The sequence below is a fragment of the Ascaphus truei genome, chromosome 1, assembly GCF_040206685.1.
Source record: "Ascaphus truei isolate aAscTru1 chromosome 1, aAscTru1.hap1, whole genome shotgun sequence".
Lineage (NCBI taxonomy): Eukaryota > Metazoa > Chordata > Amphibia > Anura > Ascaphidae > Ascaphus > Ascaphus truei.
In genome coordinates this window covers 84456632-84470834 of record NC_134483.1, presented here as the reverse complement: position 1 = coordinate 84470834, position 14203 = coordinate 84456632, and the positions used below count along the sequence as shown (strand labels likewise).

The following is a 14203-nucleotide window of genomic DNA, read 5'->3' as shown; positions in this document are numbered from 1 at the left end:
TGGAGGTGCACATATGAATATGAAACACCTCTAGTCACTATGACTGAGCCACTAATTGAGCCAGCTGTGCTGAAGTAGGGATATCCTGAAAACCTGGCCTGTTTGCGGCCCTCGAGGACTGGAGTTTGACATGCCTGCGTCTAGTGGGATTACTAATGTATACTGAAGGGGCTAATTGGGGAGTTAGCAGGTTAATGTATATGAAAGATTGCCAAAGTAGCTCATGCCAGGTAGTTGGCCACACTTACTTGCAGAACCTAATAGAATAGTCACCTGACATGTATGAATCCTAAGGATTCTGTATCTTGCCTGGTTTCAGGGGTAGGATGATGACATCATACAGGGGTATAAAAAGCTGTAGAAGCTTCCAGGCCCCAGGCTCCTGGAGGACAACAGAGGCGGGGAGTCTCACTGTGTTAAGTGCATAGGCTTATATGTGCAACTTCATGTGTAAAGTATGGTCACCTTTTATTGTTTTAAAGTTAGGGAAGAGTGTCTCTTATCTAGGAACTTCCACAGTAACAGTCAATATGCCGAAGAATGCGATCTTTCCTTGAAAGAGGATGTGCGTGACACTTCAAGTAAGGGATCCCTAGATTAGGAGTCCAGGGACGTGTCACAGTGAGAGTTGCTCTAACAAACGACAAAAATACCCAATGCTAAATTCAATGTGCCAAAATACATAGAGTATTTAAATACTTCAATGTTAGTATTCTCATGAGTAAGGGTCATTTAGTGTCACGAATGCTCACCACAAACAAGGCGTGACCGCGAGGCTGAGGAGGGGATATTGACTGCCACCGACCAACAACCGAGCAGACACGTCCGGAGTGCAGAGTGGTAGTCGTGTAGCCGAGTCTGAGTAGGAGAGGTTAGAGTGGTCTAGGTACTTGCCGTGGTCGAGGAGAGATCGGATAGTCATAGATGCGGTGCCAGAGTCCAGGGGTAGAGAGAAGAATAGTCGAGTCCGTAGCCGTGATCCAGGGGTCAGAGAAGTTGGGAGTCCGGGTGTAAGCTGAGGTCAAAAATACAAAAACACGAACAAGGCAAGGCAGCAGGAAGCAAGGAGGTAAGCACACAAAAAGATTATGCTCAGCAACTTTGCCAAGGGGCTGGCTGAGCATATAAAGGAGAGAGAGCCAATGGGAAGGCTGCAGGGAGTGAGCATCATGAGAATGCTGTATAGTGATAGGCAGGGGCGGAGCCCGTAGCAGCTGTGGAATAAGTGATCCCATTAACCCCTTGAGTGCCCGTGTATGCGCGGCGTCTGCATTTATTCCGTGTGCGCTGTGCGGTGCCCATGTCGTTACGGAGGCGGGACCTGGAGGCGGTCCCCGCGGTGTCAGTCTTCTGAGCGGGCCTGCCCCTGCGCGCAGGCTGTGGTTGACATGCGTCAGCTGTGACATCGCGGGATGCATCACGGGGACAGAGCCTGGGAACGGTCCCTGCGGTGTCTGCCCTTCCACCAGCGGGGTGCCTGGGTGCAGGTTGTGGCAGGCGTGCGACATTAGAGACGTTGCGAGATGCATGACGGGGGAGGGGCCTTGCACTGATCCTAGCAGTTATACCCTTTGGCCAAAGCATTATAAGCCTGCAGCCACTTCACGGCATGACCAGTATGCAGTCCTAACACTACCTGTGAGAATTCTCATTTACCTCTGCAGTGGAGGGAGAATGGTCTTAATAGACCTGTCCTGCACAGGTACATGGAAAAACCTGCTACTTAAAAAGTGGGGAGTGGTGAGCTTAAACCCTGGGAGGAGGGGCCACTAACCTCCAATCAACTGATACCAGTTGAAAATTAATAAACACACAATTCCAGCAAGCTCAAACACCAGAACCCACCACATCATTATTATAATATAATATAATCAAAACATAAAATTACAGCGCCACACAAGTATTAGAAGGTCAATAAATGTGAGGGAGTAAGCACTAAAGTGAAATTTGCCAATATAACAGACCACAAAAAGACATACAAGCAAACACTATATAAGACAAGGAAAAGGGGGATTGAAAAATGGAGATGAAACAAAAGAAGAAAGGGGGTGAAAGGGAAAGCCTAAAATAATAAACCGTAAAGATAAAATAAATACAAAACACTGGAACTCCCAGACAGCTATCCGCAGGATCAACCATCTACCTCGATACTTCTCAAAAACAAAAAGGGACAGCGCGGGCTCCATAGTGTAAATAGTAAAATGTTTATTACCACAATGCTAAAATCAGGTCACTCACAACAAAATCAGTAGAATATGCTTTGGACAAAAAGCTCTGGTATCCTGCGATTCTTCTGCCGGTACGGAGCTCAAATCTTGCGGTTAGAAGCGTGCACTGATCTTCCACATACACAGCCGGGTAGCTTCAGTAGTGTGCCTCCACACAACGGTCCCCGGCACAATGGTATCTGCACTTCCAATTCCGCAGCCTCCTTCCATAGTAGCAGGTAGAATGTAAAGACAGGTTCCAGACTCGGCCAAAAGAGCGTTTTAATCCTTATGCGTTTCGTTGCTAGGGTAGTGGTGACTCCATTAGAGGACCTCTGATTCTCATTAGGTAGTATATGCAAAAATCAGCAGCGCACAGTCAAGGGAGCCAGGCCGGTTGATAATAAAAAAATAAATGTATTGATCAATCACAAAAAAGGAAGTCAAAGACCCTCCTACGCATTTTGCACCTTTTGGGCACTTTATCAAGGAGTAAATTGATAACGTGCCCAAAAGGTGCGAAACGCGTAGGAGTCTTTGGCCACCTTTTTGTTGATTGATCAATAAATGTATATTTTTTACTATCAACTGGTCTGGCTCCCATGGCTGTGCGCTGCTGACTTTTGCATATACTACTTGAATCTCTTTTACCTGCAGCTTGGCACACCTCATCTGAGAAACTCTAGGAGTGGGTAAGACTATTTACAACTGACATTTAAATCTGAAGTGAGTACATTGTCTTATTGAAGAATTTATGGTATATTTTCCTCCAATGAGGTTGCAGCATTGTGGGACACCATTTTTTGCTGTCACCTTCAGGAGGGTTCACAACAACCTATATGTGTAAGACATCTCACGGATCCTGTTCAATACCCACTCCATGCACGAGTGTACAGTACTCTTCTTATATTTTTCTATATTTGTGAAAAATATTCAGAATATTAAGACCAGAATTATTTGAGCACCTACTCTTCCTCTCTTGTGCTCTATTAAGAACAGGGTTGATATAATTAGCTGGGGCTTTATGGTGCATTGAGGGGGTGAAGCTCCTTCTTAGAGACTTTAAGGGAGGAGTGGCTCAGTGAGTAAAGACACTGACTGGCACTGAGTTTGAGCAGGGGAGCCTGGTTCAATTCCCGGGTCGGCTCCTTGTGACCTTGGGCAAGTCACTTTATCTCCCTGTGCCTCAGGCACCAAAAACATAGATTGTAAGCTCAACGGGGCAGGGACCTGTACCTGCAAAATGTCTGTAAAGTGGTACATAAAACTAGCAGTGCTATACAAGAACATGCTATTATAATCATCCATACTAAGATGGAGGACAGCTTTTCCTGTGCGGCAAATGCTGATCTCTTGGTGTGAGGCTTTCAGTGCTATGCGAAGAGTATGAACCTAATTCTGCGATATGTCCACCCCTGTCCAGACACTGTTGCCCTCCTGGTGTGAGGCATTCAGTTCTATGCAGAGTGTGAACCTCATTCTGAGAGACTTCCAACTCTCTATGGCGATCGCGAACCTCTTGCTGAGAGAGACTAATCTCTTTCAGTGCCTCCCCATACTTCTGTTTCAGATTAGCAATCATTCGGTCAGATTTGCTCTGCTTTTCATCCATGGCGGTAATAGTAGTGTTCGCAGTATCCTGTACTCTCAAGACTTTCCTCTCCTTCTGTCAGCCCAGTTGCAACGGTGCTAAGGAAATCTCTCTCCTCTTTCCAACAGCAGGATTTTTCTTAGAGCTCTAATTTAGCCAGGTGGAGTCTGATTAATTGCCGGGCTGCAATTAACCAGCTCCCTGCTAGATTTAGAGGCAGTTTCTCTAAACCAGGGATAAGTCCCCATTACAAGGGCTGTTAGTATTTCTTTCAGGTGTTTTTTTTTTTAAATTGCAGATAAAACAAATCCACAGTATGAGAATACAAAAAGTGTATACTCAGGGACTCAATCTTTAAGAATTAGATGGCAAACTGCGGATTTCTCGCAGAAATAAAATAGCCGTTTAATAAGGCTGGTGAGGTTTATCTGCAGCTCTTTAGCTGCAGTAAGTCCATACATTTGTGGATTCCTTGTGACCATTTACAAATGGGGAAAAAATATATAACATTCTGTGAAAATATAAGAATCCAGTGAACATTCTACAAAAGCAAAAATAGCAGGTTTTACAGAGTTTCACTCACAAACAGTCCATCCGCTCTACATAGTTACACTTCCTCAGGTGTGTATCTGGATTTCTATGTTTGAGAGTACAAATATGATCACTACAGTATATAGACAATTCTTCTATTTTTGCATGTGCTATGCATATTGTGGACTCTAGGTGAAGATGCTGGGAGAGAATAGTTCACAGTTCTAAGCAATGGAGATTAAATCTTTCCAAGCAATGGGCAGACAGTTTAAAGGTATATTGAATAGGAGTCCATGTTGGATCATTTATAGAAAACTTCATTAAGTTTAAAATGACTGAATATCCATTGTATTTTCAAAGAAAAAAAGGAATACTTAAATGGCACAAATAATTATCTAATAAAATATTATACTCCATTGCTCGGAAAAAATTTAGAAAGCTTCTCTATAAAAGTATGAGGACTGTATAAAAATCAGTGGAGTTGCCATTGTGGCTTTTAGTATTATAAGATCTCTGTAAACTGTAATAGGGAGAGACTCCTGCTCCACCCTTCATTACTTAAATATCCTCCCCTAGAGCAGGAAGTTATACTTTCCCTCATAGCTAGGAACTCTTCCAAGAGTAATATAGGCCCTATTCTCCCCACCATAACTGCAGCTCATTTTTATGCTTATAATTTTACAACGCAGAATTTAACATCTTTGGTAAGCTCTGCAGTATCCTTTTATTAGAGAAGTCTTCTTGCCAATCCAAAGATTCAGCACCAGTACTATTTTTTATGGTGAGCAGTTAGTTGTTTTTTGGAAGAACGCCTAAGAATAATGGCTGAATATAGCAATTTACTAGAGTATGCCTTATGTAAAGTCTTGTGCTCTCTTTAGCCTGCCTTGCTGTTTGAAGTTGAAAATAAGATAAATGAAATATGAACCCCAAACTAGTGCTCAAGTACTGCTGGAACAATAAGAACCTTGACAAGTCAGTTGAATAAGGTAGGACAGAAGAGCTGTATATTTGAATGAATAACCAAGTCCCATATGTTGGTGCAGACATGCATACAGGCTGGGGGGAGGGGTAATGAATGAAGGAGGGAAACAGAGCTACTGAAGTGCCCACCGTGAGATGAGAAGCCCAGTAAACACCAATACCCCTCCCTGCAATCCCACAATTCCACTATACCTGGTGTCACGCAACGACTGCAAACCTGTGCACCGTGTAGATCCTCATGAATAAGGTGCCGACAGGAGAGAAAACAGCTGTGAGTCCATCCGTGGTGTAAGCGTGCTCCAGCTGAGGTAAGTAATGCAGAAAAAAAATTGTCGGAAGGCGGCGCACGGCTAATGCAAACTACCAAAGGCAACTTGATGAAAAAGCCAATTTAATGAGGAAAAACAGAGAGATACAAGATTGTAAGCTCTGAGGAGAAGGGCCCTCATCACCTTGCTGTATCTCTTTGCACTTGCCTGTCATTTGTTTGTTGTTCTGTTTATGCAGTTGATGTCACTCTGTACCCTCACTGTACCACGCTGCTGAATATGTTGGCGCTTTACAAATATACGATGATAATATATGTCTTCAGCACAAATAAAGCCATTGACGCTGCACTACACCAGTAATTATAGGTTCATGTACATTTTTATTTTCAACTTCAGAAAAAATGGTCGGAAGGCGGCGCACAGCTAATTCAAACTACCAAACGCAACTTGATTAAAAAAAGCCAATTTAATGAGCAAAGAGTGTTTGACAAAGTTCCTACCGGAACAAAACGCGTCAGAGTTGCGCTTGTTTATGTATATCTCCGTTTTATCTTTGATAAAGTTCCTACACGGAACGAAACGCGTCAGAGGACTATTCTGTGATGTACAGCAGAATCACTATTCTGTGATGTACAGCAACATGTCTTATTAAAGCTGATTTTATTTTAATCCATCGTTTGGCTGAGTTCTACATGCAGTGACCGCCTTCCACCTATTTACTTTGATGTTAGAGGTATGCCAAATAGGTTATCTTAAAAATGTTTGATTGCTGGAGGAGAGTCTGATGGTGCGCGGTCAGGCATTCCAGAGAGAGGGGGCAGCACGGGAGCAGCAGGGCATAGGTGGGAGTGAAAGGAGGTAATAAGGTAAGAGAGGTGGGTGTCGTGGGCAGAACAGAGGGTACATTTAGGGATATATTTGGAGATGAGGGCTGAGATGTAAAGGGGGGGACAGCATTGTTGAGAGCTTTGTAAGTCAGAACTAGGGTTTTTCATTTGAATTTAGAGGATATATAAAGCCAGTGTAGGGATTTGCATCGTTCAGCAGCAGAAGTGGAGTGGTGAGTGAGGTAGATGAGTCTGCGGCAGCATTTTGGATGGATTGAAGTTGGGACAGGCGGATGAGGGGAATGCCAATTATGAGGCAGGAAAAGTGAGTCAATTAGAATTTTAGTTACATCATGAGTGAGAAAAGGGTGTATCCGTGCAATATTTTTGAAGGGGAAGCGGGAGGACTTAGTGAGGACGTGAATGTGAGGAATTAAGGAGAGGCCAGAGTCAAAGAGGACACCTAGGCAGCGGGTTTTGTGTGTTGATGAGATTGTGGTATTATTGACAGCGAGGGAGAGTTTGGGTGTAGGGGTCACAGTGGAAGTGGGAAAGATTATTAATTGTGTTTTGGACATGTTAAGCCTCAGGTAACGGTGGGACATCCAGGAGGAGTTTGCGGATAGACAGTTGGGGAGACAGGACAAGAGAAAGCGGGAGAGGTCAGGGGAGGAGAGGTAGAATTGGGTGTCATCATCATAGAGATGATACTGAAACAAAAGATTATATCAGTTCCCCAAGAGAATAGTTATAAAGTGAGAAGCGTTAAAGGCCAAGGACAGAGGAACCCTAGAAGATAGAGGGAGTGAAGAGGAGGAAACACCAGAGAAGCAAACACAAAGAGTGGTTGGATAAGTAGGACTTGAACCAGGAGAGGGCAGCATGTGCATCACAGAGGCCAATGGAGTGAAGGGTGTGAAGGAGAAGGGGGTGATTGATAGTGTCAGAGGCAGCAGAGAGATCTAGCAGAATTAGTAAAGTGAAATTACCCTTAGACTTAGCTGGGAGTAGATCATTGGTCACTTTTGTTAGTGCTGTCTCGGTGGAGTGTAGAGGACGGAAACCAGATTGCAAAGAGTCAAGCAGGGAGTTGGAGGGGACAAAGTGACTGAAGCAGTTGTACAAAAATTCACTCAAGTAGCTTGGAGGCAAAGGGGAGAAGAGAGATAGGGTGGTAGTTAGAGAGGGAGATTGGGTCAAGAGAGGGTTTCTTTAGAATTGGCATGATGAGCGAGTGTTTGAAGGAAGATGGGAATGTGCCAGAGATAGAGGGTAAAAAGGTGAGTTGGGGTGGGGCTCAGTGTGCCAGAGAGGGACCGGACGAGATGCGAGAGACTAGGATCAAGGGGGTAGGTTGTAGGGTGAGTGTAAGAGATGCATGCAGAGGTTTAAAAGCAGGAGACTGTTTTTAGGCGAAAATCATATAGGCTTTTATTGGCCACAACTTTTACAACATAAATATCGTTTAATGAGATGGGAAATATTTCCCAAAAACCAGTGCTCTAGAGTGAGCTGATGGTATCCAAATAATTTGTTATAATGTTCATGAACAAAGTATATCCGGATAACCAAGTAGTGGCACATGTATAAAGGAAAGGCAGCAATACTCCCAGGTTGGAGAAAGACACTTTAATAATAGCATTAAGAGGGGATAAAAATCAGGTGTATATCCATTTTACTCACGACCATGCTGTTTGGTATCCTGAGGCAGCATGCTCCCTGCTTGCAGTTGAAAACCGGAATTGAAATCCCATGGGGGAAGAAATAAGTGGAGCACTGCTTGAAAAAAAAGTAATAAGGCTGGATCACTGAAAAATATATTAAAAATATTTATTGGGCCATTGGCAACATAAAAATAAATAGAACAGGCAGAAAATTCTGACACGTTTTGCGCATGTGTGCCCTTTTTCAAGCAGCGCACCGCTTATTTCTTCCCCCATGGGATTCTACTTCTGATAAATACCGTTTAGTTTCAGCAAACAAGGGTAAAAAATAAATAGGCTTAGCCAATGAGGGTGAACAGCCTACTTGCACGCCCTCGGCACTCTCCCCCCTGCCCATTGCGCAAACCTACAGGCCGTCTATCGCTCCAGGTGAGAGTGATGCGGCGCACGCGCGGGCACCATGGACGCAGCAGAGGAGTTAGAGACAGAGCAGAAGAGGGAGAAAACCAGATATGGGGAGTGTCCATATTAGTGTGTAGGGGAGGTGGTCTACTGGGAGAGACCATAGGAGGAGGTTAAAGAGATGAGATGGGCAGCTGAAGTGGCATTGGAATTGTCAGTAGGTATATTAAAGTCTCCCAGGGTGACAGTAGGTGTATCAGGAGAGAGGAAGTGAGGAAACCAGGCAGCAAACTTATCAAAAACATTGAGATGTAGGTTCATGGGGACGATAAATGACAGCAACACAGAGAGAAAGGGACAAAAGATGAGAAAGAAAGAGGGAGAGACAGAGGGTTATTTCATGAAAAGTGTAGTGTGGGGAAAGTCTTCTGCACTATATATATATATATATATATATATATATATATATATATATATATATATATATATATATATATATATACACACACACACACACACACACATATGAACATGCCTTTAAAGAAATTACTTGTGAGGTTGTAAAAGCTCTAATTAATAAGGACAAATTATTTATAAATGCATACATTGAGATTTGAATGGATTAGGTATACTGTACTAATTGATTTATACATAGTATAATAGCATTATGAACTCTCCTTCTAAGTGATAACATAGCTCAATCTCGTCTTACACCACGACATTCAAAATCACAGCAACTCGCCATGGGGGTAATGTTGGCCAGACTCAAAAAGCCTTCTTAAGAAACTCCTTGAACCTTTTATTCCCAGAATGTGAATGTCCAATAAGCATATTGAATTACTTCAATTTCCACATATCCATTAGTAAGTACACAAGACTCCTCTGTGCATGAATAGAGAAAACAAATTCCTTCCAAATGAAGAGGACCCCTGATGAGATAACCAGACTACACGATCACACATGCTCCCGTACCTGGAAATAGAATGAAAATTGAGTAACAGCACATAAGAAGCAACTGTATAATACTGATCCTACATAGCATTCCCTTCTGTTATAGCCATTACAAAGTACTTCTAAAGATTACATCGTTTGGGCCTCAGTTTCAACTTGACACAATCTTGATATCTTTTCCAGCGTCTACAAAACACAAAGTAATCACCACACACGATTTACAGGGTGTGCTTGTCCCTGGCAGTAGGGAGTAGGGACATACCTTTCTCTGTTCTGCAGGACCGGGGTTGGCACGGGGTAAGCGTGGGTGCAATGGTAAATGAATTAACTTTGCTGCTGTCTCAAGCAGCCTTCCTGGGAAATGTACAGTATGCTTCCCGTCAATTTGTTTGGATTTCAAGGCTACACCACAGACATCTTCAAGCCGCAGACGGTTTGCAAATACTGATTGCCACAGATATGTTTTGATTGTTATGCAGTAATATAGTCTCAACATGAAACCAACATGTTCGGTTAAATGGAATATAGAAATAGGGGAGAATGTATGGGAGAGAACAGTGCCTAGATTTCACTACATCATTCTTTTTTTAATTCATCCTATTTACTAAAGCCATGTCGCCAGCAGTGATCAGGTTTTTTTCTTCTTCTACGATAGTGATACGTCAGCATTAACCATTTAACTTGGCATACTCTTATGTAACTGAACATTAGTAATTAATGCCAATTTTTCTCATTCACATGTACAGTATTTGCTCAACTCTGATACCTGCAGATATCGGACTAACACCAAAATATAATCACTCATTTTTTATTTCCTACCCCAGGCAGGCACTATACAGGCTGCGATATTTTGCCGGCACAAATTGAACTTTTGGGCTACAGTCGCGTGACGCGAGCTGGTTCAACCAATCAAGGCAAACCAGCTCCGTGATGCGATCGTTACACGCCCCCGCCACGCCCCGATTTGGCTCCTGCTGTTTGAGCACAGATCGCAGTGCTGCATAAACACGCAGCGGGGGCACGAACGCTAGTAAGCTGCTGTAGCAGCCTAAGCGAGCCAAAACGCATCATCGCTGCCATCGGCAAGGGTCCGGGGGAAGGGGGAGGACACAGAGGCGGGTCTTAAATATTTGATAAATTGGCCATTCTACAAACAGAATTTTTTTTTAAATAAAATAATTTCATATTTATTTGCATATTTACCAGGTTTGTCCCACCACGGGGCCAAGGTAGAGGAGAGTATGTGTGTAACAAAGTGGGATGGGGTGGACTTACTCTACTAAAAATGTACTTTTATAACATCTTTTGGGATGCACTGCTCGCATATGGCTAATTTTCCTGTCAATTTATGCATTAGCCTACAGTAAGACCATTGAACTAAATGCCGTGGGAATAGGCAAACTAGCCGTCATTGTGAAATTAAATCCTAAATCGGAGTAAAGACACAGTATAGTGCTGCATCAAATTGCAAAGTCGCTGCCTATCTCACTATGAAACAAACTCTTGCATTTTTAAGATTTTACTGTTTTGGTTTCTTTTAAAACTAAACAATGTGCCTTTCTAAACATGTATATTAATGTAAGCAATAAGGCAAATATATCTACCTAGGTACCATATAGGAGTTGGAAACCACCTAAGGCCCAGATACATAAAAGAGTGCCAGATGTACTTTATGTATTTACAGTATGAATAGGCGTGAAGGCGTAGTGAAGCTTAGCACCCTATTCTGCATCTGGACCCAAATTGCTTTATTAAAAGGTGGATCATTACAACTTCAGCAAGAGAGTTTGCCCCAATGGTGTATAGTGAGAGTTTTCCAAAGATGAACAGGAAGCAGGAGAAAAGCAGGTGTGAGAGTTCAGAACAGAAACAAATAGTAGGCAGATCATGTAAAGATATTACAGGCAAGATATCTCCACAGGAACAGGGGAATAGAAGAGCTCAAAGGAATTAAGAGCACTTATTTCCTAATAAATTGTATTCAGATAATCCATGCTTTGTATTTTCATACTTTATCTTTATTCTCTTCCCCCCCCTCCCCCAGGTCAGGTTTTGAGAATATCCCTGCTTCAGCACAGGTGACTCAATCATAATGGGATATTCGAAAAACCTGACCTGTTGGGGGTCTTGGGGAATGGAGTTGACAAGCCCTGCATTAGTATAAGATGTGTGTGTTGTGGCTGATAGTAACCCACCTATAACAAGTGTGGTTTCGCAATGTCACTAACCACGCATGTTTACATAGCACAAGAAAGACCATAACAGTAGAGATCTACATCGGTGTTGCAACGAGTATCATCGTATGATGGTGAACATGCTTAAATCACAGTAAATAATTATGTTTTACATACAAAAATGTGTGCTCTGTAACCATGTGATTGCAAACATGGTCACTATTATAACGTCATCTGATACTGATTTTCTATTTTGATACTTTGTTTAATATATTTAAAAAATATACTAATTTCTTGATCAGTGAAACCTACAGTACCATTTTCCTCAATACATCCCCTTTATTGATCCCTTCTTATATTTGTCACCCCTCAGTAAATTAACTTATTTACATTCAATTTCATTAGGAATGTTTCTAGGTCTATAAAGGATGGTAATAAACAAGGGTTATATAGATTAGTTTTTTCCCTCACAATTAAATTGTTGGAAATTAGAAGCAAGCTTGAAATTCTTAATTCTTCAAAATGAAATATAAAGTGAAAACAAATACCAAGTTATTTATTCATGAATTTGTCTGCTCCAAGTACCTTCCAAATTACTTGATGGTCTGTGGAAATTCTCTTTACCACTAACCATCTGGTCAGTTAAAGCTTGGGGTTAATGCTGAGCAGAAAGCTGCAAACCCGTTCTGCACTGAAGAAGGTTTGTAAACCCAAAGAGAACCTCACACTTGAGGCCACTATACAATCATCAAGTGCGGGTAACGGAATCTGAGAGAACAGTTGTGTTGCTCTCCCTTTGTCTTAAACAGCCAATTATAAGCCTGGCCTGACTGCATTGTCCCATACAGGACGCCAACCACTGAGCAGCAAAGGCAAGAAATAAGAGTGGTCACGGAGAGAAGTGCTGTGAATTCCTGTCTTCTCCAGCTGCTGCTGCCTTTAAAGTCGTTAACTTTTGAGGTCGGTTCTGAGGGCTCCTCCGAAGATCGTCATCCATCTGTAGAAGATAAAACACGTCTGATTACTTACATGTAAATATACACTCACGCCACAGATGCAAAGTGCTCTGGAATGAAAAGATCCTATGTAAATGCAATCTATTAGTATTACTTGTCCTTTACCGCAGAGAATTTGGGTCACAAATTGCAGGTCTTTTACAAAAAAAAATAATAATTCACTGAGATTCTATTTAGGACTGGTCTTTCAACATCACGTTATAAGGGCCATCGTTGGCACAGAAAAACAAAAATTGCCAGTCTTCTCTCCAATGTACTTAATTCTCTTTAACTCCATTCGTTCATTCCACTTTGTGTACTCACTCTTCTAGCATTGCCCACATTAGTCCTTTGTTTTAATGTCATCCACTCTTCTCTACCACTTCCTCCCACTCCTTGATACCCTCTATTCAGAAAAGGTGTGATTAAGGCCAGGGAAAGAGTGTGTGTGTGTGGTTGGGATGGGGGCACGGGGTAGGGGGGTGGAGGAGGGAAGGGAGAGATGGAGGGAGAGATAGATATTGTATGGGGAAGGGGAGAGAGTGTGTGTGGTTGGGGGGGGGGTGTGGAGGAGAGAGGGAGTGGAAAAGGGAGAGAGTGTGTGTCTGTATGGGGAAGGGGAAGAGTGTGTGTGTGTGTGAGAGAGGGGGCGAGTGAGTGTGCGTGCGCATGTGAGTGAGGGGTGTGTGTGTGTGAGAGAGAGGGGTGTGTGAGAGAGGGTTGTATGTGAGAGAGGGAGTGTGTCTGTAAGTGAGAGGGTGTGTGTGTGTGTATAGAGGAGAGAGAGGGGGAGCGTGCGTAAGGGAGAAAGTGTGGGGGAGAGGGTGCATAATGTGGAGATGTGAGGGGGGAGATACAAGACACGTGGGGGTGAGGGGAGGCGAGAGACTGAGGATTGGGGATTCCCAGAATTTCACAATCAAATTCTGGGGTTCCCCAACCAAAAAAAATGTTGAAAAACACTGATCTAGAGCCATGTGTGGAAGACCAGGGTGTGTGCTTTATCCTCCCACATAATTGTCAAGACTGCACGACTACAAAGTTATTGGATTCAGAAGGTGGAATGCTTCTGAAAAACCAAGCTAACCACAAACTGTGCACCGGTCTTCTCTCTTACAAGCCAGCTTACAGTTGGACCATATGCCGTGCTCCTCAAACCACCGTTCCAACCTCGGAATTGCCACGCAACAGACAGAACAGCAAGCAGAACAGAGGAAAGACGAGCACAGAGCACGGCACATGGATAGATCACAGTTGTCTTGGAACATGGCATCCTCATGTTTACCGAATTAATCAGATGCTTCACGCTTCCCAGTACTACAATCACACTGGATTTTTGCAGTAGATGTTTTTAATATTTGCATTGTGCTGCCGAAATAAGTAGAAGGAAAGGAAAAAAAAAAAAAAACACAACCCAGGTCTTCCAGTTGTGCCGACCTTGTCTGGACAAATAGACGTGGTGCAAGATCTTGGGGAAAGAGGATTGCAAGGCACAATATAGCTTTACGTTGGCAGCTTTTCTGTGTACAAGGCAGCTTCTTCCTTCATTTGCCTGCTTGGCAAGTAGCCAGTGATGCTGTAGCATTGTGCCAGGCATCTGTGATAGGT

The 14203-nt window shown here is 43.0% G+C and overlaps 1 protein-coding gene across 3 annotated transcripts in view; it reads right to left on the bottom strand.

Annotated features, from left to right (window-relative positions):
- Positions 1-7814: 7814 nt before the first annotated feature.
- The window catches only part of MTX3 (metaxin 3), a 36945-nt gene continuing 30556 nt past the window's right edge, over positions 7815-14203 (bottom strand). For all 3 annotated transcript variants that reach the window (XM_075590734.1, XM_075590719.1, XM_075590727.1), the window contains one exon: positions 7815-12597. In XM_075590734.1, the coding sequence (XP_075446849.1) occupies positions 12490-12597 (108 nt within the window). In that variant the 3' untranslated portion in view covers positions 7815-12489. The remainder of the gene's footprint in view (positions 12598-14203) is intronic.